Below are 26,959 nucleotides of genomic sequence, written 5' to 3' on the forward strand. Positions count from 1 at the left end.
AAATCCATAAATAATTCATGTCTGCATTTATTCTTAATATTTCATTTTAATGGAAATATTATAACTGATACTACAACACTCCTTTTGGCTATCTATGATATATATGTCTAAAAACAGTTTCAGTGACTTCTCACTAATATCTGCTTAGCACAATAGAGTATGCTAAACTCCTGAAGTACAAAGAGTCCTGTTTGTAAAGAGGAAAAGCCACACAAATGTGTTACTTCTCTTTGGATACTTGAGCATGTGAGGAAAAAACTACTTATAACTAAGACAACTATGACTCTATTTTGTAGTAAGTATATATTTATAATTTTCTACTATATAATTTCTACCACACACACACACACACACACACACACACACACACACACTATTACGAGGGCTTGCACTGAGGACTCGGAGCTTTGAGCTCCCCCTCAGCTAGCTTGCTCACAGCTGGCACTCTACCATTCTCTAGCTTAGCTTTTGGCTGGTTATATGGAGATAGAGTCTCATGGAGTTTTCTACTCCAGTTAGCTTTGAACTGTGATCCTGATTTTTTTATAGCTTCCTGAATAGCTATAATTATAGGTGTGGGGCACTGGCACCCAGCTAAATTTTATATGTATTTTAACGAAGGATATACAACTTCAAAGGATTTGGGGGCCATATGACAATTATTATGTCAAGACCACAAAAATATTCATTCATTATGTAAACAGTGAAAGAGTGGAGCTGATTTGGAGTTACTTGTTATTATGATCTTATCTCTAAATTATGACTATTCTCAGCATGCTATTACACTGAACTATAAGAAACTACTGATATTTAATTACTTTTGACTAATAAAAATAGAAAACTCCAATGGTTCAATATCACACAAGAGTCTATCATATCTGATGACCACAATTTGCTTCCTTCCAAAACTGTGTATTAGTTTGATGTTTACAATCAAGGGCCATGACTGGCTTACAAAAGATAAATGTTAGATAAAGACTCAGTCTTTGCCTATATGTATACCATGAGCACAAATGAACATCCAAAGTTCCATAATTTGACAGAAAGAAAAGTGGTAACAGAATACCTTTGCTTCAGAGCAGACCCAGATGAGTCCTGTGAGCCACATATAGTACTGACTGAAGCTCCAGATAAGAAAGAAGTAATGAGAAGAGCTAGAGACATTCATGACCCTCAAAACAAAATTGAGCAAATTATTTGTCCTACAGCAAATAACTGGGTTGATATATAACAAAATCATTCAAATATACTATTCATGTTAAGTGTAAAGTATTTTAAGCTATTGATTATGGACTTTAATGAGTTAAAGAAATAGACTAACCAAAGGAAAAAAAATGGGATCAACCATAAAGAATTCACTAACAAGCTACACATCTCTTTTTCAAAAATGTATTCATAAATACTTTACAAAAAAGTGCTAATTTGATCAAAGGAGTGGTCTTATATTTTCAAGAGATTTTAATCTTCATATTTATAGGATACTATTTGTCATCATATGTCATTTTCTAATATAGATGAAACATCTGAATAAGCTCTAAATATTTTGTAATTAAAACCACAGACCTCACTGATTCTGTTTCACAAATGCTAACTCTAAAAGGTTCACCTTGTTCTTCTCCTAAATCTTCATGACATAAAATATGTTTGTTTTTAATCATAATTTGTCCTGCTGCCTCACTGCTGTGAAAAAGGCTGAGCCAGATACTATTGCTAAGGAAGTTTAGCTGTTAAAATATGCATCTGTTCTCTGTCAGTTTGACTATGTTGATAGACCCATGATAACATCTGAACAAAAAAAAAATTAAACACATCACACCACGGTTTTATGTCCCCAGAATTAACACTAAAACACAGCAATCACCAAAACGTATTTCCTGGGACATTTCTCTCAAGTTTTGTGTTCTCTGAATCCATTACCTTGGACTATTACCTACTTCCTAGAATTTGTCAAACTAATGAATTCGAAGAAATGAAATGGGTGTACTATCTCATTCCTTCCCATCTCACTCCTCTCTCTTCCACAGAAAGGGCAATACCCATACTGTTTAATAAGTCCCATTAAGCCTTAAAGTTATATTCCAAGAATTCCTTGCTGCAATTGCTGTGCAATTGATTAAAATGATCAAAAGCATAGATACATTAGTCTGAATACATCACTATGTATACATATCTTTAACCTTTAGGAAATGAAGTATATTGGTTAAACATGCAGGTTACTAGAGCATAAAAATTTACTAACATCTGAACATCTGTAACACCTTAAAATCTAAATGTTAACTTCACAGATTTAGATTAACTATTTCTTACATATGATGCCTGTAACATAAACAACATGAGAAAAACAGATCTTAGGGTGTAAATTTTTATGTTTAACAAGTACTGGTTAGATTTGTACATTGAAAAAAGTTTGACCTTTTAAAGTATAAAAATTTAGTAGCTTTCAATATATTTACAACCATCACTACTATGTAAATAGCAAATACCTTGACTCTGCCCCTGAAATGGCTATACCTGCTACACCTGTAAGCTGTCACTCCCAATTTTCTTCCATTACTAGTTCTGTTAACTACATATCTACTTTTTGTTTCTTGATTTGCATCGTCTGGACATTTCCTAAGAATAAAACCATATAATAATTTTTGTGTCTAGCTTCTTTCATGTAGAATAACACATTCAAGATACATCCATGTAGTATTTATCTTGACATCATTTTTTATGACTAAATAAAATTCTATTATATGGATGTACCACATATTGTTTAGTTGTTGACTAATGAACACTTGAGGTTTTATGACCATTTATGTGCAACTTTTCACGTGTGATTATATGTTCTTAGTTCACCTGGATGATCATACACCATTTACCAGTTTAACTGAAAGTAAACATCTAAATAAGCCCACATGGGTCAAATTACTGGGCCATATATTGTGTTATATGGTAGTTCTACATTGAACTTTTTCATACAGTTCAATAATTTGGTACAGCTATAACATATGTGTAATTTCTACGATATCAGGGAATAGCACATACTGACATTACTCCACTTGCCTGTAATGAGTCATTACATATATTTCTACATTTAACTTTTCTGGGAAACTTACACACCCATTTTCCAAACTGACTGCACCATTTTACATTCCAGCCAACAATTTATGAAGGTTCCAGTTTCTCTACATTCTATTACCAATTTTTGTCTATCTTATTTATTATGGCCAGTGGCCTTGAAAGTATATCTCATTCAAGTTTGGACTTGATGACTAATAATATTAAACATATTTTCATGGTTTTATTGGCTATTTGTGTATATTCTTTGGAAAAATGACTATTAAGATCACTTGTCCATACTCATTACCTGACTTATGCAACTATAACCCCTTTGTATATTACCTTTACAATAAAAATGTTTTAAAAATTATTTGTCCATTTTTACAATGAGTTGAGTTTATCTTTTAATTGTTTACCTTCCCTTCCCTCCCCTCTCCTTCCTTCCCCTTCCCTTCTCTTCTCTTCTTTCATGTGTGGGTCTCACACATGCCATACAGGTACTCTAACTCTGAGCTACACCCTAAGATCTGTTTTTCTCATGTTGTTTATGTTACAGGCATCATATGTAAGAAATAGTTAATCTAAATCTGTGAAGTTACATTTAGATTTTAAGGTTTTACAGTTTTATGTCACAAATTTAAGGCCTCTGCTCCATTTTGAATTAATTCTTGTATATAGTATTAAGGCAGGGTATATATATATATATATATATATATATATATATATATATTTGTATTCTTTTATATTTCTCTCTATATAGTTATCCCAGAGTCATTAGCTTGAAAGACTATTTCCTTATTGAATTATATTAGCACTCTTGTGGAAAATCAGTTGCCAACAAAACATGCATTTATTTCTGAACTTTCAATTACTTTCCATGGATCTATAGTTGCACACCTATGCCACTGCCTTACCTCAGTTTTGATTATTATAGTTTTGTAGTAGGTTTTGAAATTGCTTATGAAAACTGTCTACAGATTACACTGGTAATAAACAAGGCTTTAGAAATCTAGCTCACTCTGTACATCCTTCAAGACTCACTGGTATCACATCAACTAACACAACTGAACTGTATCTTTCTGACTAGACTTTTAAGAGTTTCTTCTGATATTAAGAAGGAGATTCTCCCAGAATAATATTTGTAAAATTTTTCATGCAATTCATTACTAGACAGAATAAAAAACAATCATGTTGCTTTCTTAATAAACAAGATCTGGAACAAGAATTAGAGTAAACAAGCCTGGTTTCTAAAGGTGATCTGCTTTCCTTCCAGAGCCTGAAAATTTAGTGTTTCAAGACTGACTCCATAGTATTTGAATATGTTCAACACTTTTAATTTCAACCCACCATCAATGAAGTTGTTTATTTTTCAAATTGAAAGCTTATTATTAAAGTATAGTTTGATCCAATTTAATGAGAAAATTTAACATTTTCTGATATTACATACACTTTCATCCTTTCTCAGTTACTTGTTACCACTAGAAAATGACATTTTAAATAAGTTTTCAGGGTAAGGGATTCCAAACACTGAAAATGCACTATTTTTTCTCTGTATTAGAAAATTCTTAGTCATATAGTAATGGAATGTCTGCAGTTACATATAATTACATGTCTGTAATCCTAGTACTTTGTAGGCAGAAGCAGAATGATCACAAGTTGGAAGTTATATAACAAATTCAGGGTTAGCCTGAGTTACATGGCAAACCGTGCCTCAACAAAAACAAGGTCTGGGATGTAGCCTAGTAGTAGGATGTTTGATTGGCATATACAAGGCTGTGGGTACAATCCTCAACACCACAAAAAATGTACATAGACAAATACTCTTGCCTACTTGTCAATTAGTAAACTAAGAGAACTAGTCTATAGCAGTATGTGCCTACTTAACTTCTCTGGGATATTAGGAAAACTAAATCAATTAGTAAGAAACATACTACTAACTTCACAAAAAATATACTACTAGAAGCTTTAATTGCTTTATATAAGAAACAACTAAGTAACTTAAGAAACAACTACCCGATATGACCCAACCTACATCCAATAGGTCAGTGAAGCAAAAGGGAATTGTCCTATTCAACTAGGGAAATTTTTCTGGCCTTACTCCTCAGAAAAGAAGAGCAAAATAAGCTATGCTTCTAGTACATGTTCAAGAGGGAAAATGTCAAGTGGACTTGTACAAAATAAGAGCTTTTTAATGCTCAAATGAGACAACCCAAAAAGCAGGAGACCAGAAGGTCCCATTATGCCTCTTTTTAAACTAACGCAATCAGAAATTCTAGTACTGACATCCAGATACCATTAGTTGATAGCAATTTTAGTACTGGTATGTTGAGATATAATTAAGAGGACCTGGATAAATGATGAAAAGGTCAAACCATTGTTTGGTTAAAATATTAAAACAATGGATGCTTATAACAAACTACCTGAAAAGGGCAGCTGGAACTGAAAACTAGGAGTATGGGGAGAAGCAATTTAACATGAAGAAATCCTGCTATATCAGTGAAAGGGCACCTGGGACATTAGGTCAACAGTTTTGGAATGAGACACTGAAACTTACGCTGAAAATTGTTAAGACTGTAACCTTAAAATGAGACCAAATACTAAGGATGTCTTAGGAGAGACAAAGCTATCTGTTTACTTCCAAATTGGCCAACTTTAAGAGGCATATAAAAGGTAACACCCTGTCTGGAGTAGAACAAGGTATGCAGCTTTTAGTACAGCGTATAAACTAGAAACCTAATAAATAAAGCCTTCCAGTATCATGTCCTCAAATTTCTGAGACTTAGAAAGAGAAGCCTAAGAATTTAAAATTAGTTATGTATAAAACAGGACAGAAAAGTAAGTAACTAACATAATGTTTCATTTTCAAGCCAATTTTGAGTTAATACTATGATAGTTTTACTTCTCTTTTGTAATATAATTTATAAATTAGAGAGGCATTTTCACTAATAATTGCAACAGAAAGTATTGAAAGATCTAGGTGTTTGAGGCTGTAATCCTAGCTACTCAAGAGACTGAGACCTGGATGATGGTAATTTGAAGGCATCCTAGGCAGAAAAGTCTGTGAAATTCCATCTCCAATTAGCCAGCAAAAAGCTGAGTAGGAGGTCAAAACTGGACAGAGGGCAGTGGATCAAGTGGTAAAGGACTAGCTGTGGGCAAGAAAACTAAAAGTAATAAACTTTCTATTCAAACCCCTATATTGGTGAAAAATAAAGTATTAAAAGGTGTTCTCATAACCCAACATACAGATAGATAATGGGAGTATTCAAATACTTCATATAGTTCTGCAGATAATCATTAACATAAAAGTTGTGCATTGCCCTTATTCAAAAGTACAGCATGAAAATGATTTGGGAAAAAAGAAAATGATTTGGAACAATAGCAATCATTTCAACTCTCAGAAGACAACTCCTACATCCACTCTAGAAATGTTTTGATGTATCATATCCTCAATGCCCCTTCTCAGGGGCATTGTCGCTGAGACATTGCCTCCATGTGCAGCTCCTGTTAAAGAGGGTTTCATTCATGTCACTCACGCTAGTCTGATTCCCTAAACAACATAGTAGACAAGAGATGGAAAGTGGCCTAAGGTGACCTCATCTGTGACTTTATGGCTATTCAGGCTTATTTAAAAATTTGTGTAGTATCAATCAGATTCAGTTTTTTTTTAATTGTGAAAATACTGTACAGAGGGGTTACAATTACATGGGCAAGATAATGAATATATTTCTTATCAAGCATTGTAGCCTCCTTTGTTTCCCCTTCCCATCCCATCCTCTCCCCGCCCCCCCCACCGAACCCCCCTCCCCCCACCTACCAAAGTTCTAAAGTTCGTTTTCGACATAACGACTTGTACTCTCATTGTTGCAATGGGGCCACCTGTATCCCTATTTAAAACAGGGAAACAGATTCCGTTTTATCTAAAGGATACATAAGAACAGTGCTAAGTACTGGTGGTATTAGAGTTAAAATATCATACGGATCTTTCTGAAATATTTTAGGGCCTGCACAAAACAAAGCAATGAAGTAGGTTATGGAAAGAGGAGAATACCTGATTCATAGACAGCAATTGCCTGTAGTTACTTTGGCGACTGTCCTTCCTGAGGAAATTAGCTAATCTTTGTTGGATTTCCTATCTTATAATAAACACTACTGTATTTGAGCTACTATATCTAGGCTTCTGTTTCTTAAAATATTTTAACTAGAGTAAAAGGAATTTGCAAAAGTATGCAGTTATTGCTTTTCTTGTAAAACTCAAGAGGTAAGTTATTTTTCAGCCTGTAGAATTTAAATAAAGATGATAAAAAATTTTATCTACTAATTCTTTATTCATTGGATATTTTGTATGTACCTACCACAAGTTAAATATTGGTACACAAAAGACACAGTTTTCATTTTGAACTTTGTATCGTAAACAGGCATTTGGAAAGCAATACAAAGTAAAAAAAATATATAGCTAAGATACCCACTAACCACAGGGTATTATCAGAGAAAGCAAAGGATGGATCCACTTAATAATGGGCAGTGAAGGAAAACTTAAGAGGAATTAGTTTTTACCCTCAAACAGGAATCAGTGTCAGGTAAAGAATGGAGAACATTGGCTGGGATGTAGCTCAGTAGCAAAGTGCTTCCCTAACAAGTACAATGTCCTAGGCTTGATACCCAGTACTAAAGGAGGAAAGACAAAAAAAAAACAAAACAGTTAAAAATAGAAAAAAATGTAAAGAAAAGAATAAAGAACCCATTCTAGACAGAAGGGAAAAAAACATTAAAATGTTTTCAACTTAAAAAACTCTTATGTGTCTGGAATCTGAAAGGCCAGACATAAAGACCAGCAAGGAAGACTGATAAGGATATCGTGAAGAAAAAAGGACAATATTATCATTAAGTAAAACAATGTGAACACATTTAGTAGGAAGCTACTGAAGGGATCTAGCAATGAAGGGCATAACTTGAGATGTGCTTTATAAAATTTGCTCTGGATGCTCTGAAGACCAGTGAGATACAAGGCCAGGTGGACAGACTATCTAGGTTACTGATAGGAGATAAGGCAGACTTAGAGAAAGGAGAAAATTTCAGGCCTATTTTGGAGAATTATAAACTAATGAGTATAAAAGTCTTTTCCAAATACGTACAGCTATAAATTGTTCAGAGGCATACATGTAAAAAAAACAGAAAGGAACTCATGGGAGCAATAAATACTGTATTCTATAGAATGGATCTTTTGAAGGAAGTTTACAGAGTATGCATATAAAGTTTCTAATAATGTTGGCATTGCTTTGTTTCTTAGCTAGATAGATACATAGAAGTTCAATGTATATCTTAATGCTCTAAATAATCAGTTATGAATTTAAGAGGATGCTTAGCTATCTAATTTGATTTTTGCAGATACAGTTTAACTGCTCTGAGGGTTTCTGCAGCAAAAAAAATTAAAAGTAACTTCAGCTATTCCTTTTTCCTTTTTTATGGAACTCATGGTCGTGGGCATGATAGAATCTAACAGCCCTTTTAGTTTTTCCAGTAGCAACTTGCTACCTGGCCTCCCACTTGCAATCCTCCTGCATCCGCATCCTACATAGCTGGGAATGCAGGCTGCATGCCACCAGGCTTGGCCAGTTATTCTAATTCTTTAGGAACTGGAATATTTTTATTAGAACAAAAATGACAAAAATATCTGTCAATCTATAACAACATCAGTATTCCTTGTTCTAGTTGTGAGAACTAAATACACAACTAATACTCTGGGATATTAAACATGTCAAACTTTTTTGAATCTTCATATATTCCTGGAAAAAATCATGGGCCAAGTGGTAGAGAGCCTGCTTAGAAAACATGAGGCTCTGGGCTCGGAAGTTGGCTCAGTGGTAGAGAGCTTGCCTTGCATGCCTGAGGCTCTGGGTTCGATTCCTCAGCATCACATAAGAAAAAAACTGGAAGTGGCGCTGTGGCTCAAGTGGTAGAGCGCAAGCCTTGAGCTGAAGAGCTGAGGGACAGCGCTCAGGCCCCATGACCAGGCTCTGAGTTCAATATCCAGTGCTATCAGATAGTTACATAGATAGATAAGGTTCTGATTTTACTCAAGTAAAATATCAGTTTTTAGCAATAATAATTTTGCCTTATTTAAAAGGATTAAAAATAAAATTCTACTTTCCTGTTACTCATCTTTCACAATTATTCCACTGTATAGTTGTTTTTTTTTAATAGTACTTGAGTTTGAACTCAGGTCCTCATGCTCACTTGGCTTCCTTGCTAGGCTTGCCCTCTACCACTTGAGCCATGCCTCTAATCAAATTTTATGCTGGTTACTTTGGAAAAAGACTTTCATGAACTTTTCTATATGGGCTGGCTTTGAAATGTGCTAGGTGTTAGACTCCTGAGTAGCTATGATTACAGACATGAGTTACTGTGCCCAGAGCATTATATAGATCTATCTATCTATCTATCTATCTATCTATCTATCTATCTATCTATCTATCTATCTATCTATCTATCTATCTATCTATCTATCTCTGTATCTATATCTGCACACATATATGTATAGTTCTCTTTAATATTACATATAAAATCTTTTTAATATGTATAGCATATTTTCTCCTATTCTTAGATTGTCTCTTTACTTGGTTGATTGTTTTCTGTGCTGTACAGAAGCTTTTTATCTTGATGTAAATGCATTTGATGATTTTGCTTTTTTTTTCCCCTGTACTTCTGGGGTCCTATCCAAAAAACCACTGCCTGTACCAATCTCTTGAAGCATACACCCTGAGTTATTTCTCTACTGATTTTAAGTTTTACATTAAGATCTTTGATCCACTGTGATTTTTATAAAAAACAGAATGAGAGAGAACAGTCATATTTTAATCATCTACATATGGATATGCAGGTTTTCCAGAACTATTATTGAAGAAGGTGGATGTTTTTTCTTGAATATGTTTTTGATACCTTTGTTAGAATTAGTTGGCTGTAAAGGGTGAGATTTATGGATCCTTTATTCTGTTTCATTGCCTAGTATGTCTCTTTTGATGCTAATGCAATGCAGTTTCCATTATTATGGCTCTGTTGTACATATTAAAATCAGGTATTACAAACATTTAGCATTATTCTTTTTGATTGACTGCTTTGGCTATTCAGAGTTTTGTGCTTCCATGTAAATTTTAGGATTTCTTTTCTAGTTTTGTGAAGAAAGCAGTATTTTTTTTTTTTTTTTGTCGGTCGTGGGGCTTGAACTCTGGGCCTGGGCGCTGTCCCTCAGCTCTTCAGGTCAAGGCGAGCGCTCTACCACTTGAGCTACAGCGCCACTTCCGGTTTTCTGGTGGTTTATTGGAGATAGGAGTCTCACAGTCTCTCCTGCCCGGGCTGGCTTTGAACCGCGATCCTCAGATCTCAGCCTCCTGAGTAGCTAGGATTACAGGCGTGAGCCACCAGCGCCCGGCTAAGAAAGCAGTATTTTGATGGGAACTAAAATCTGTAGGCTACTTTGGGTAGTTAGATACTTAATAATATCTATTCTTTTTTTTTTTTTTTGCCAGTCCTGGGGCACTGGGCACTCAGGGCCTGTGCACTATCCCTGGGCTTCTTTTGCTCAAGGCTAGCACTCTACCACTTGAGCTACAGTGCCCCTTCTGAATTCTTCTGTTTATGTGGTACTGAGAAATCAAACACAGGGTTTCATGCATGCTAGGCAAGCACTCTACCACTAAGCCACATTCCCAGCCCCAATAATACCTATTCTTATATCCCATGAATAAGAGGAGCCATTTGATCTTCAATTTCATCAGTTTAATAATTCTCACTGAAAAAGTCTTTTTCTTAATTTTATTACTAGGATTTGTTGTTTGTTTGACTGATCTGTTAGCTATTGTGGTTTATTTATTTATTAATTTTTTATTTTTATTTTTTGGTCGTGAATTCTGGGTCTGGGTGCTGTCCCTCAGCTCTTTTACCTCAGAGCTAGCACTCTACCACTTGAGCCACAGAGTCACTTCCGACTTTTTTTTCCTGCTTATATGGTGCTGAGGAATCGAACCCAGGGCCTCATGCATGCAAGGCAAGCACTCTACCACTGAGCCAACTTCCCAGCCCAGCTATTGTGGTTCATATAAAATTTTAGAGAGAAAGTTTTTCTAGTCCTGAATGTTGCTGTTGCTCAAGTTCAAAGTGGCCTATGAACTTCTTTATTAACTAAAGCATTTTTTCTATTCTTATGGACAAATACTACGCTCAGAGTTTTCTGAAACATTTATGTTTGTCAGCATTCTAATGAGGTTTTTTAATTTATATTTTTTATTTAACCTATTCTCTCTCTCTCTGTATGTATGTATGTATGTATGTATGTATGTATGTATGTATGTATGTATGTGTATTGATGGGGTGGGAGTGTGGAGGATATACTAGGGACAAAAGGGGAGAATGTTATGTAATGAATCTATCCTTCAAATAAATTCAGAACACTTCCTTGAAAGGGGAATTATACATGATGGTATTTTATCAGATAATGTAGAGCCATCATTTTCCCATCATCTTGAAAAGGAAGGAGGAACAGGGAATATGTTCTAATTTAAAGGGTCAATGATTTCTTTAAATTTCAGAAATTATCAAGTTACTATATAAAGCTGAATATATTTGGTACTCTAAAAATTGAACTATCTAAGAACTGAACTGACACAAGCTGTCAGTTACCCTGACAAGATTAAGAAGAATACTGGAGTTTTCTTTACATCTTTTGTAAGTAGGTGAAAAGAATGGAGGGGGCAAAACATACTTGAAGAATTATATGAGACACCACTGGGAAAAGAGATAGAATAAAAATTTCCATTAAGACATTGGCTAAAATTTTGCTTTTAACAAAGAAGTAATCTTATTAGAGTGGCAAGTAGTGAGGTGATTAAAAAGTCAGTTAAATGAAAGAAACTGAAAAGTAATTAAAAGGCCAGACAGATGGATAGAGCTAACTGCAGAGAAATATTTATTGGATATGAATCCTTCCACAAAACATGAAAGATAAATATTGTTAGCCTCATTTTAAAAAATCAAGCGCCGTGGCTTGTGCTTGTAACCATAGCTACTCAGGAGGCTGAGATCTAAGAATTGTGGTTTGAAGCCAATCCCAGCAGGAAAGTCCATGAGACTCAACTCCAATTACACACACACACACACACACACACACACACACACACACACACACACACACACACACACACACACACACACACACACACACACACACACACACACACACACACACACACACACAGAATTGGAGCTGTGGCTTAAGTAGTAGAGTTCTAGCCTTGAGCAGCAAAAAAGAAAGAAGGAAAAGAAGAAAACAAGAGAGAAGGAAGGAAACAGAGGGAAGGAAGGAAACAGAAGGAGGGAGGGAGAGAAGGAAGGAAGGAAGGAGGGAGGGAGGCGCACACACACACACACTAAGACCTATATAGATCATCTCAAAATGTCCAATAGTTTAACTCCAACATTATACTGCTCTATGTTGCTTCTTCTAACACTCAATACTTGACTGGAATTTCCTCATAAGGGTTATTTCTCTCATATAAGCACAAAAGTGATTCAGTTTTTAGGTCAAGTCCATAGGCTCAATCTAAATGATACGTGAGAAGTCATGTCAATCTCTTCAATATCCAAATGAGTTTCACTTTGTTGTATATTCATGAACTATAATCTGATCCAGAACCTACTATCAAAAACAAAAACAAATCACAAGACAAACCTATTCTGAATTAAAATGCCTTAAAAGATAAGTTTTATATTGGCTGTTTCCATAACTTGGTTATTGTGAATAGTGTAGCAATGAACAAGGGTAGGGAAGTAAAAAAGGTAAATCTCTGTAATGCTATTTGGCACTTTTACTTAAGCTCAATGTATGTACATTCTAAACCAGCAATCACATTCCTAGTTGTATAGCCACAGAAGTGCATTTCTATGCTCACCAAAGTTTAAGATCATTCATCTCAGCACTATACATAGCAGCCTGGAAACAATTTAAATGCCTATCATAATCAGAATGAAAGAATAGAGTACAGTAATATAGTCCCAGAAGGGGAAAATGGATGAAAATTTCACACATAACAAAGGGTAAAAAGTTAGACAAATTTCATATTTATGATTACATTTAAATAAAAGTGAAAGTCAGGATAGTGATGACTCTTCTGAGAAATAATGGGAGAGAAGGGTTTGTGAAATGCAGATAATGCTCTGATTTTCTTTGATCTGGGTGCTAGTCACATTAGCATATTTACTTTATGAAAAATATCAAGTGCTATGTTAATTTGTATACTTTTAAACTTTTTATATTTCAGTGAAAACTTTCAAAGAGTGCAGTATTTTGTTTTTGGTAGATTAACAGCATAATACACCATAAATGTTAATATGTCAGTATCTCTTACCTCTCTACACTGAGCTTGACAATAAAACAGGATTTCAAAAGTAATTTTTCATTTAATTTATTGGCTAAAAGATAATCTACAAAGAATGGCATTCATTCATTATATAATAAGAAAATATATTTTCTAATTCTAATTTCGAATCTTCTTGCCATCCATTTTCAGCTTAAACAGAGGAATTAACCCAGCCACCATATATTCAGGCTTAAGGAAACATTTTAAATAAAACTACTAATAAGTACTAGTAAGTACTAATAAGTAATAGGGCTTAATAAGTACAAGAATCCACTGTCAAAGTAAAATTATTCAATTTCTGTTAAGGCTATTTCATATTCTTACTATGAGGATGCATGGACAAATCTTTTAAAGTAGGTAGTTTGAAAAAGTATGACCTGGTGATATGTCTTCTAAGAGTAAAGTGTCAAATGAAATCCTTTCCTTTTCATTTTACAATAGGATCTCTGAGAAAAATATTTTGCAGATTAATATTTTGTCAGAATGATAAATTTCAAAATATCAACATTTTCCATCTGAGAATTTCCTATCCTTTCATTTGTAACTGAAAGTCAATCCATAACCATTAAGATTTGAACTGTTTCTTAAAAAGAGACAATATGACAGAAACAAACACCCAGTAGATGATCTATTTAAGACAATGTTACCATTTCCTCTATTAGAATATTTTACCACATATGAAAGAATAGCTTTTGATATAAATATTTTATTAACTACAAGAAAAAAAGGGGCAAAGAGAAAACATAGGCAGGAAGTCAAAGTTTATTCAAAATTTCCTTTGCAAAATAATCCTTGACAAAGATGAGTTAGTGGAAAGAGCAAACATCCTGACGCATACTACAATACTGTTCCTAATTAAGTTGATTCTGAAAAGTTACTTTACTCTGTTACTTCCCTGGAAATCATTATGCTCTGATTATAACCTACCCTGTGTTTTGGAAATCTATGCAACTTCCTTAAACAGCTACAGAGTACAGGTTTAAGCACCAGTATAGGGATTTTATTAATTTTAATGAATCATGGACTCTTTCTCCCACTATGACAAGTTATAGGAAGGCTTACAAATGTATGAAATTTCCATCCATACATCCTGCTGATTATCTTAGCAACTGACATTAGAAGTTAAAGTATTATTACCACATAAAATTTCCTTAGAAATTATGAGTGTAAGGTTCCAAAAGGGCCATAAACCGGTACAGATGTATCACCATTCAAACAGAGACAACATTAAGAAATCATCACTTCAGTGAACTAGACTAGAGCAACAATACTCAGTGTGTGACTAAGAATATTAATTTTATTCCTTTTTTCTACAATGAATTCCATAGAACTAATTTAGTGTGAAATTAAACAATCTCTTTCAGAAAATAATCTGTGAACCATGCTAATATATTTGCAAGCTAATACTACATATAATGCAAACACTGTTAAAATGCCACATTCCCACTGTCTTATTTTCATGAAATACTAACTCTAACTTAATATGTAATAAATGGTGTCCATGAATACTTACTTATCAAAACTAACTTTTAGGGCTGGGAAGGTGGCTCAGTGGTAGAGCGCTTGCCTTGCATGCATGAGGCCCTGAGTTCGATTCCTCAGCACCACATAAGCAGGGGGGAAAAAAAAAGCTGGAAGTGGCAATGTGGTTCACAAGTGGTAGAGTGCTAGCCTTGAGCTGAAGAGCTGAGGGACAGCGCCCAGGCCAGAGTTCAGGCCCCACGACCGGAACCCCCCCCCCAAAAAAAAAAAAAAAAAAAAAAAAACTAACTTTTAGTATTAGCCTATTTTAAGAATACCAGACTCAAATAAGGAAGTGAATTTATTTTTTTACTTTAAAGAGTATAATTCTAGGGTTGGGAAGGTGGCTCAGTGGTAGAATGCTTGCCTAGCATGCATGAGGCCCTGGGTTCAATTCCTCAGTACCACATAAGCAGAAAAAAGCTGGAAGTGGCGCTGTGGCTCAAGTGGTAGAATGCTGGCTTTGACCTGAAGAGCTGAGGGACAGCGCCCAGGCCCAGTGTTCAAGCCCCATGACCAACAACAACAACAAAAGTATAAAATTCTAAATAGAGGAGAGAAGAGCAATTCAAAATACCAATTGGGCTAATCAGGCAAAGTAGAAGTTTAGTACAAATGCCTCAATTTGCTTTAAGCATAATGTGATCATACCATGTTGAATAAGTTTTAGCTCTTAATTTTCCCTCTGGGTTACATTTAGAATGGAATTTTATAAGCTAATTTGTAAGTAAAATGAACAGAATCAATGTATTATCAATCAGCTTCTCTCCCTGTTATATATTCCAGATTCAAGACCCTTTTATGAGCCTAGAAAGTAACTCAAACCTTTTTTTAAATCAAAGTATGTTACAAATGATTTAAATTCTCACTTGCTTACAAAATGTTCTGCAACCTTTAGGTCCTACATAATGACTAGCAAGAGCCCACAAAGCTTAAACACAAATGGTTTCTTTTGTGGCAGGCTGAGAAATAACACTGTTCTTCTTTATACACCTTATACTTTACCTTTTCAAATATTACTTTTGTATTCACATTTCTAATGTCTAAAGAAGGTAATTTAAATGGTAAGTTTTATTTGTTTATTCATTTAGTTATTTAATTATGTAGCTAGCAATATTAGTGTTTGCATTTAGGGTCTTTTGCTTATTAGACAAGTGCTCTACTACTTGAGACACACCTCAGTTGGTTTCACTTTAGTTGTTTCTTAATTAGGGTTCTAAACTTGTGCTTCTTCAACCTCTTCACCATACAGATGCATCACTCCTTGGACACAAGCATGCACTTCCAGGCCATCTTGGTTTTCTGAGATACAGTCTTGTTAACTTTATTTGCCAGAGATAGTCACAAAACACAATTCTTCCATCTCTACCTCCCACATAGCTGGGACTGAAAATTTATCACCTCACCCAGCTAGTCTTTTCTTTTATGGGACAGAAATATTCGTAAAGTTTATTAATTTAAAGCTGATTAAGGTTAAGTGGATAATCATATGTATAAGCTTAAAATGAATTATTCTAGCTGAATAAAGCTATATTTTATGTATATTTACGCTTCCATTAAATATATAACTTCTCATCTAGTAACTTTCATATCACATTGTCACACAATGATGGGCAATAGAAGATATGTATATGAATAGTATTAATTATTACTTTACAAGAGTAAAGAAGGGTGGGTAAACTACAGTTCAATGGTGAAATATATGTTTAACATGAGAACATGAGAACAAAGAACATGAAATAAACAAATAGGAGCAGCTAAAGAATTCTGAAAATTTCAAAAAAACTTTTATATTAGTGAGGATGGCTTAATATCATATGAACAAAGACAATGAAAAAAACAGTATTTTAAGGACACACTGTTTTCTATTTTGCCTTAGGTATGAAATAAAAGGTAGGAGTCACTGTACCTCACAAAGCAGTAAATCAATGATGTGGAACACCATGCAGAGTGGGAACTTGGCAGTAAAAAGAGTGAGGAACCATTGTGATGCATACATATGAGCTTCCAGATTCAGATCACTAAAATGACTGTGAAGGTCCGGTAGCTGTTCCTAAAAGTCAAAGTGAAAAGTATTATTTCTTCCCACAACTGCAATTTATAGCACATTGTCTGATATCACCTTACCTGTAGTCCGCCACTGGCTACATTACAATGCAAATGATGAGAGGAGACGGGACTAGAGCATATGCCAGACAGTTGAGGAAAACAAAAACTTTTTGTGAACAAGAAAGAAACGAAGTTAGCTTTAGCTTGCTTGGCTATTTTTCATTTTGGGGGATATGCATCCTTTGACAGAATTGACCAGTAGTTTGATGAACATCTTGATTCAAGCAGCAAGTCAGAATAGCACTGCTTACATAGCAAGAAAACAATGTATCTTCTTTTTGGACACTATCTAATATCAATGTTATCTGAGATCTATGACACCATTTTAGTATATTTGTGAGTATATGAAAAATTTCAAAGAATATGCAACTATTAAAAAATCTATCCTCAGCACATTAAAAATGGCAAAGTAAAATGATACAAAGGTATAATACATGAAACTACCTCCTGAAAATGCCTTTATACTAGCTTTATTCTTTTCCCAAGTTAAAAAGATAACTGTCGAAAGTGGCGCTGTAGCTCAAGTGGTAGAGCGCTCGCCTTGAGTTGAAGAGCTGAGGGACAGCGCCCAGGCCCAGAGTTCAAGCCCCAGGACCGACAAAAAAAAAAAAAAAAAAAAAAAGATAACTGCCTTTCAAAAGAATGAAAGGCAAAGTACAATGGATGAACATAGCTATGCCTACAAGGGAAGCTATTCATAAGCTAATGTTTGCTTGTTTTTTTATAAAAGACCACAAAAACCAAATCATTTCTTATACAAGATGATCACAAGAAGACATTGAAATATACCCTTCTAGTGCTTTTTTTTTTTGGGGGGGCCCGGTCGTGGGGCCTGAACTCTTGGCTTGCGCGCTGTCCCTCAATTCTTCAGCTCAAGGCTAGCGCTCTACCACTTGAGCCACAGTGCCACTTCCAGCTTTTTTCTTTTTGCTTATGTGGTGCTGAGGAATCGAACCCAGGGCCTCATGCATGCAAGGCAAGCGCTCTACCACTGAGCCACCTTCCCAGCCCCCCTTCTAGTGCTTTAAGTGGGTGTTCAAATGGTCATCAAGCTAACAGACTAAGAAGACTAATAGAAAAATGTGGTTGGGTTTCTTCATATCGCACTTTTACTTCATTTATTAGACATACTTAATTTGACTTTCAAAGCCATCAGAAATACTGACCTTTGATGAAACATGACCTTTTGTGAAAGAAAGGTGAAAGGAGTGTTATGATTTGGATTTGAAATGCTCCTACATAAAGGCTTATGTTCTGAATGCCTTGTCTTCAGCTGCTGGTGCTACTGAGAGGTGGTTGGATCATAAGTCATTGATGATACCTCAGCAATTAATGAGCTCATGGAGTATAAGAAAGAAGAATATAGGCCAGGCACAGGTGGCTCACACCTGTAATCCCAGCTACTCAGGAGGCTGAGATCTGAGGATTGTGGTTTAAAGCCAGCCTGAGCAGGAAAGTCAGACTTATCTCCAATAAACTACTCAGAATAAGATGGAAGTGGAGCTGTGACTCAAAGTGATAGAGGGCTAGCCTTGAGTGCAAAAGCTCAGAGACAACACCCAGGTCCTGAGTTCGAGCCCCACCACCAACATAAAAAAAAAAAAAGAATGTGGTTGGAGAAAGTGACTAGAAATGTATCATTTAAGGGTATATTCTGCCCCTTTCTGTCTCTATGCTTCCTGATTGCCCTGAGGTAACAGCTTCCTGTCACAAGCTCCTGCCACTTTGATGTTCTGCTTAACTTTACATACAAAGCAATGGAGCCAGCTTACCTTGGAATGGAACCTGTGAAAAATCAGCAAAAATAAGTCCTCTCTGCCTTATATTGGTAATCATGGGTATTTTGTTACAATGATGATTAACATAGAAAATATTTTATATATTTATAAATACTTTATATATTTATATGGTAAAGTTCAATCTTTAGAAAGGAACCTACTGTGTGAGTGCGTGTGCGTGTGCGTGTGTGTGTGTGTCCTGGGCACTGACCCTGAGCTTTTCTGCTCAAGGCTAGACTCTACCACTTGAGGCACAGCTCCACTTCTGGATTTTTGGTAGTTAACTGGAGATGAGAGTCTCACAGAGTTTCCTGCCCAGGGTGCTAGGATTACAGGCATGAGCCATGGCACCCGGTTAGGAACCTATTGCTTTTAATTGTTTCAGCTACCCGATTCTTCTGTAGAATTATTTTCCTCCCCACTTGTTATTGTGCTTATGATTCATTTTACATACTTCACCATTTCTTCTACATATTTAAAGTCTTCTATCCTTCTACATTTCATCTCCACAATAGATTAGCACTTTAATCTCACTCTGAACACTTAGTTTTCAACTCCAGTTCTCCCCATCTTTTGGTCTCTAATATTTACCTCCCTCATTAGTTAGCTGATAGCTATCTAAAGGATTTCTCAACAAGTCATGACAATGAACTTCTACCAGCATCTTCCACTCCATTGATGTGCTAATTTTCTTCTCAAATCTTTTTACTTTTTCCCAATAAAGATGATAAAATCATATATTTCCTTCACATTTATTTTGGGTTCTAACAATCCTTTCAAAAAGTTCATGTAAGAGCGCTAGCCTTGAGCTGAAGGAAGAGCTGAGGGACAGCACCCAGGCCCAGAGTTCAGGCCCCACGACCGGACCCCCCCCCAAAAAAAATTCATATAAATATGTTAAGTAGATATACTGTAAATTTAAGATTTCTACCTTTGGCAAAACTTTAAAACTAACCGATAATTCCTTCTGAAAGCTCTAGTCAATAATTTTGCCCTTCCTGTCTTTTTTACTATGCAATATTAAAGAATATGTTTCTCATGTCTATATATTTATAAAAACATTATGAAATCATCAATAATGTGGGATTAAAAAGCTATGTAGAAAAATTTATGTCTCTCAATTATGTATTTTAGGTGTTCTTAAAAAATTGTCTAATTAATCTTTCTGTCTTTTCCAAGTGGCCTCTTGAATTCAAATATGGTAATGGTGTTAATCAGCATGAAAAATATCTTAGCATTTTAATTTTTATTTGGTATCTTCATTTTTCTACAAATAATACTGGTAGAATATTAATTCTAATTTACTATATTTTCACTTCATGTTGCATTGAAGTTGGACATTTAAAATATGAAACTAGTTTTACAAGTCAAATTGATATACACATATATTCTGATATTCAGTATAGATACCAGCCAGAAACCATCTATTTACCTTTTCTTCTGCATTTGATGAAACTTAAAAAGGTTGTTATAGCTCATCAACCTTATGAGGCTTATTCAATAACTCAATAAGTCCCTGGATGATAAAAGTTCTTAATTTTGATTTACCTGCATTAGTCTCTCCAACTGGTAGAATTTGCAATGAAGATCTTCAAAGTTGTTTTTATAGAGGTCTCGTAAACCATAGTCATACATGATTTTCACCAAAACACAGAAAGCTTGTTCCTCTGGCATCTATGGGAAAATATATAAATATATACATACAATCATGAATGAGTAGCATTGAGCCAGAATGTCAATGAAGTCCCATTTTGTTATTAGACCTCTGCATAAATAGATAAAGGCTTGCTGTGAATAAAACCTTTAGACCAAGACTTCTGTAGCAATACATGGGTAAAATTTGTGCTCAAAATCTTGAGTGTTCACTTGCTTAAGAGGATATGATGAACTGTAATTCTATGTATACTATGTCAGCATCATCTATTTATTAGGCTATATATATATATATATATTTTGGGGGGGGTCTGGTCATGGGGCCTGAACTCTGGGCCTGAGCGCTGTCCCTCAGCTCTTCAGCTCAAGGCTAGAGGTCTACCACTTGAGCCACAGCGCCACTTCCGGCTTCTTTCTTTTTGCTTATGTGGTGCTGAGGAATCGAACCCAGGGCCTCAGGCATGCAAGGCAAGCACTCTACCACTGAGCCAACTTCCCAGCCCTAGGCTATATTTTTTAAAACAGTAATATAACCACATGATTTAAAAAGCCAAAGGATATCCTAACACACTCTTCACTCATACCTGCCTCTTTAGGTATTTCCTACACCTCAAGATTACTCTTTGCAATTTCCCCTATGACCTGCCAAAGGAACTAAATTTCTTAGATTATTTTGTTCCTTTTTCTATGCAAAAGATAATATTCTCTCTATATAGAGATCAGTATGTATATATACATACACTTATGTATCTATGTCTATATAGTTACCTTGTTTTTTTCCCCTTAATAAGTTAAAATTATTTCCCTTTGGGTATATAAAGCAGTTAAAAAGTATTCTACTATATGAATATACCGAAGTTCATTTTCTCAGTTTCCTATTAATGGGCACTTGGGATGTTACTTTTTAAAATATCATCAAGAGCTGAAAAAACAACCTTGTTTATGCATCATATTTACCAAGGCAGGGATGGTGTTGAGACATTCCCAAAAGTGGGACTGGTAGCACAAATGATGAATGCAGCTTTAATTTTGAATGACAATATGATACTGCACTCCCAGACTCTTCTGGATATTACTATTCTTTTTCAATTAAAAAAAGTTTTTAAGAAAGGATTTTATGAGTTTCTATCACTAAGATTTAAGAAAAATATATTAACCCTCTAAGAGATATTTTATCTGAATAGCGAAGTATGAACCCAAAAGAATGACTTTCTAAGCTGTGGTATCAAAAGGCTCAAAGAATGTAAATATTCTAGAAATTACATAATCAGACAAAAAGTGATTGCACAAGTTCAGTGTCTGAGGATTAAATATTAAGTACTTAAGCAGATTTCACTCCTGTTGTTTTCATTCTCTAAATATTGTTTATTTCTTCTTTCTTTAAGGATGTCTCAAAATGTTTGGCCTATGTCCTTAGCTATTCAAGTCCACTGGCATTTTTCAGTTGCTATTTACTTATTTAGAATACAAAACATGTCCTTAAATCCTTTAAAATTTCTGTCTTTAGTGCCTCAAGTTGAAGCTGACTTTCACTTTTCTGACTTATTTGTCTTACCACAAAATTGGAAGCCTTAGTCATTTTTTTTAGATCTGTTATCAAGTGGCTATTCAAAAAGAAACTGGCAGTCAGTTAGAGAAACCAAGTCACTCAATCTCTTTCTTTCTAAGTGAAGGACAATTCATTGAATATTTTACTACCTGGGAATTAAAGAAATAATAAGCTTTTATTTTAATGACTATGATTTAAAAAAAAACCCTGAAACAAATAAACAGTTGAAGAGCCTGTGGTCTTCCTACATAGAGAACATAGCTAAGATGAGGGATGGACAAAGGAAGAAACCTCCTCAAAGGATGAGTATAGGTCACTGCCTTAATGAGGACATAGAAGTCCTGTCTAGGCAAGGTAGGCTATAGTATGATATTGCTATTGCTAGCACACAAGTAGAGGAATGGCTAGATCAGGATAAATTATTCAAAATCATTACATGGTAATGACAAATGGACACAATGCTCATTTTTAGGTATGAAGTTTACATGACATCTCTGTCTCTCTTCAACTTCCTTTTCATACACAGAAAACAAATCATTTCAAAGTTTAAACTGATGATCCCAGTCCAGAATCTTTATTATCAAAATAATAATCTTCATTATCAAAAAACAGATTTGCATTTGTGAAAAGGAGGTGGTCTTGGGAATTAGTATTCTTTATATTTATCTCCAGTAATATACTAACGTTTATGATTTTTAGTTAATAAACTCCCATGAAGATTTTTTTTAAACACTAGTAATAAAATGAGTAAGAAGCCAGGCACTGGCTCAAGCCTATAATCCTAGCTACTTAGGAGACTAAGAGGAGGATCGTGGTTCAAAGTGAGCCTGGGCAGGAAAGTCCGTAAGACTCTCATCTCCAATTAACTACCAAAAATGCTGGAAGTGGACTTGTGGCTCAAGTAGTAGAGTGCTAGCCTTAAGCAGAAAAGCTAGGAACAGTGCCCAGACTCTGAGGTTCAAGTTCCAGGACTGGCACACATACACATACACAAAATAGGATGAGAAATATGAACAGTCTTCTGGAAAGCAGAGATGCAGCTTTCTCTTTCTAGTTTAAGGATCAGTGAAATCTATTTAGTGAAAGATCTTTTTAATGTTAAATTATTTAGATACATGTTCTTCAACAAAGTAGTGTTTACAACTTTCATGACAGCATTTCTCTGTGTCTCTGAGAAGAATTCTCACCACTTCCACCTTTTCATAAGTCAAATATTGATAAAGCACCGTTTTCCAGGTTTTCCCTTTAACTAAGGTGGTTGCCGCTGCCTCTGTAATCTCACTAATCTTTAACAGTTCTCATAAATTTTACTTAAATAAAAAATTCTTTGTTGTCTTCTTTAAAATGAGTTTCTTGACATCTCTGAATCTCCAAACTATTACCATTTGTTTATATTATGTCTATTATAGTTATTTGTATGCTTCTAACCTCTATTTTATGTTGCTTTCTGCTACAGATATTAACATAGAGACTTCAAAAATATCAAGTATTAAGTATTTGCTAAAAACTTGAACTACACTGGCATTATGCAATAAAGGCATCAATAATGTAATCATTTGATAACTGCCATGACCACAAGACAAAAATGCAGAAAGTACCAGTAGTATCAGTAGTTTCATAAACACTTACCAAGTACTGGCTGGACATAAGAGGTAGCTAAGCTAAGTGCACCAATATTATCACTTAATATCTGATGGTATTAAAATGAAGAATACAAAAATTTTTTGTCTTACCTATACTTTGAATTAGTTAACAAGCCTGTCTTTAATTACCATAAAGAAAATCAATCAACAACTAAAACCTAACACCTACTTATACTATTAGATCTCATTTTACTGCATGCAGGCTCACTACTTGGTAAGTATTGTGGTGCCTGCCTGTGATTTTTTAAAAAAAGAACATGAATGTAACTATTTCACCTGCTATAATGATTAATGTTTTACTGAACAACAAGATCTAATTTATCATTGATATATTATCCTTAAGTATATTAAAATAAATAACTTAATAGTGTATTTTAAATAAGGTATTAAGTCATAGGAACAGGGTAGGTCTTCAGTAATTAAAATTCATTTTCTTGTGCACCACTCTTGGGGCCTGAATTTGGGGCATGGGCACTATTCCTGATCTTTTGTGCCCAAGGTTAGTGTTCTACCAATGGAGCCACAACTTCACTTCAGACCTAATTGGAGGTAAGAGTTTCATGGATTTTCCTGTCCAGACTGGAGGGGAAAGGAGAGGAAGGGAAGGGAGGGAGAGGAGGGAAAAAAATGAAAGACCCAACCTGATGTCCCACATTTAATTTTAAAGGCAGTTGAAAACTGTAATGGTGGTAAGTAGTCCCTGCTATATTATCCTCCCCTTGTAAATGGGTAAGTTTCTTATTGTAAGTGGATATAACAGCATCTGTTGTGTAATCCTTTTACAATTTAAACTACTAAGCACAAAGCTATTGTTAAAGAATCTGGAAATTTCTAAGCACTGAAGAAGCTTATTAACTTTTAAACCCTGACTTAGAAAAACCAGAAAATTCAAAACTTGGGTTTTGAACACACTCTCATTTTTTTTTTTTTTGGTCCAGTCGTGGGGCCTGAACTCCGGGCCTGGGCGCTGTCCCTCAGCTCTTCAGCTCAAGGCTAGCGGTCTACCACTCACTTGAGCCACAGCGCCACTTCTGGCTTTTTTTTTTTCTTTTTGCTTATGTGGTGCTGAGGAATCGAACCCAGGGCCTCAGGCATGCAAGGCAAGCGCTCTACCACTGAGCCACCTTCCCAGCCCCACACTCTCATTTTTAGTGTCCCTTTTTTCTCTCTTTAAAGTATGTGAAATATAAATGACCATGCATGCTGAATGGACAGCATCTTGAAAGCAGCTGCTCTGACAGTGATTAATATGAAGCCGCCAAAGGATGTCTGGCAGCAAAAAGAAGCAATAGCTTATGTAACGGATAAGAAATTAGCCAGAAAGATCCTAGCAACATATCTTGCTGGCACCTGAGGTAGTGCATTTGATGAAAATTTTAAGCTAGCCTATATTCTACCAGTGAAACGATGCAGGGAAAAAATCTGAGGAAAAAAAATGCCCAGTTAAATTCTGTTATTCAGACTGGACACTGATAGGTTAATGCAATAGGCTGAGTAACAGAATTTTCATGCATGATACTAATTAAAATTAGACTATAGTAGCTTTTTATTAACACTATGCTGACTCTTTAAGGATTCTGAAGGCATATCTACATTTCAGATTATTTTTATATGCCATACCAACTGTGCAATTCTATTAATTTAGAAAGTATGAGAGACTGGACTGATATTTTTTCTTTTCTTTGTCTTGTGTGGGTTCAGGAGGTTTGAACTCAGGGCCTGGGCAGTCTCTGAGGCTTTTGCTCAAGGCTACACTCTATCACTTGAGCCACAACTCCACTTCCAGCTTTTTTGATGCTTAATTGGAGGTTAACAGTCTCACAAACTTTCCTGCCCAGGCTGGGTATGAACCAAGTAGCTAGGATTACAGGTGTGAGCCAACTGTGCCCATGGATTTAGTATTTTGTACATCTTGTAACACATCTTGTACATCCTGTAGAAGCTATTTTATTGGAAAAGCTCACAAAGGCTGGTTTGTCAAGTGACCCTTATTACTATAAGGTAGATAACAAAAAACAATATTTGAATTTTTTAATTCTTAAAAAAATTTTAATACTGTACAGAGGGGTTACAGTTACATGAGCAGATAATGAGTACATTTCCTATCAAGCATTGTTACCTCCTCCTTTGTTTTACCCCTATCATCCCTTCCACCTCCACAACTATACTCCCCCGCCACCTAAATTGTAAAATTCGTTTTTCAACATAGTGTCTTGTGCATCTCATTGTTACAATAGGTCAACCTGTATCCCTATTTAAGCATTTTGTTTTTTTCCCTTCCCTTCCCCAAATTAGAGAAGTGTATATACAAGATGCAGGCTACCGTCATCAAATACAGTGGAAATGGGGAGGAACAAACAAAGAAACAAACAAAAAAAAAATCACATGGTACATTACAAATACATTAGAAACAATAGCAACAAAGAAAAAAACACTTTTGTCCCTATCTTGGGGTTCATGTTGCTTAACATCATCTTATCTGGTCATATGTACATAGCTTTTGACCTTTTCTGTTTGTCCCAGATATATAGGAGTTATTGCAAATAAGGGAAACCATGGGACCTATGTTTCTTTGGGCCTGGCTTACTTCACTTAATATAATTTTTTCTATTTGAGTTTCTAGCTATTTGACTCACTGTCTCAATTTAAGGGATGGGATATGGTATGTTTTCCAAAAATTGTGAATTTGCAATTCAATGAACCTCTCAGAAATCTCAAAGGAACAGATGTGGGGGGAAAGGAACCTTAATACACTGTTGTGGAAATGCAAACTGGTACAACCACTGTGGAAGACAGTTTGGAAAATCCTCCAAAAAATTAAATGTAGAAGTACCCTATGATCAGAGATACCATTCCTGAGTGTTTATCCAAAATATTAAAGGTCAGAATACAGTAAAGATATTTGTACATTCATATGTGAGTATGTATACACACACATACATGTGTAAATACATATGCACATATATGTGTATATATATATATTACATCAAGAAGACTGATATTATGTTATTTGCAAGGAAATGGAATGACCTAGAAAAAAAGTCATGCTAAGTGAACTAAGTAAACTAAGTTTCAGAAAGACAAAGGATGAATTTTTTCTCATATGTGAAAGTTAGATATAAATTATAAAAATGTATGTAAACATGTACACGGTATTATGCATATATAAAACATTAACTAACGTATGCATATGCAGAAAAGAATTCTTATGGTGTAATTCCTTTGAACGAAGACCTCACAGATGAACAA

At 35.0% G+C, this 26,959-nt stretch overlaps 1 protein-coding gene across 5 annotated transcripts in view; it reads right to left on the reverse strand.

Moving 5' to 3' along the window:
• The window catches only part of Rabgap1l (RAB GTPase activating protein 1 like), a 466,677-nt gene that overhangs the window by 162,698 nt on the left and 277,020 nt on the right, over positions 1–26,959 (reverse strand). For all 5 annotated transcript variants that reach the window (XR_006146840.1, XM_042674520.1, XM_042674521.1 and 2 more), the window contains 2 exons: positions 20,414–20,539; positions 16,888–17,031 (listed from right to left, as the gene is read on the reverse strand). Coding sequence is in view for 4 of the 5 variants with exons in the window: in XM_042674520.1 (XP_042530454.1) it covers positions 16,888–17,031; positions 20,414–20,539 (270 nt within the window). In the remaining variant the exon portion in view is untranslated. The remainder of the gene's footprint in view (positions 1–16,887; positions 17,032–20,413; positions 20,540–26,959) is intronic.

Source organism: Dipodomys spectabilis, unplaced genomic scaffold, assembly GCF_019054845.1.
Source record: "Dipodomys spectabilis isolate Male_0828 unplaced genomic scaffold, ASM1905484v1 ptg000019l, whole genome shotgun sequence".
In the NCBI taxonomy this organism is placed as follows: Eukaryota; Metazoa; Chordata; class Mammalia; order Rodentia; family Heteromyidae; genus Dipodomys; species Dipodomys spectabilis.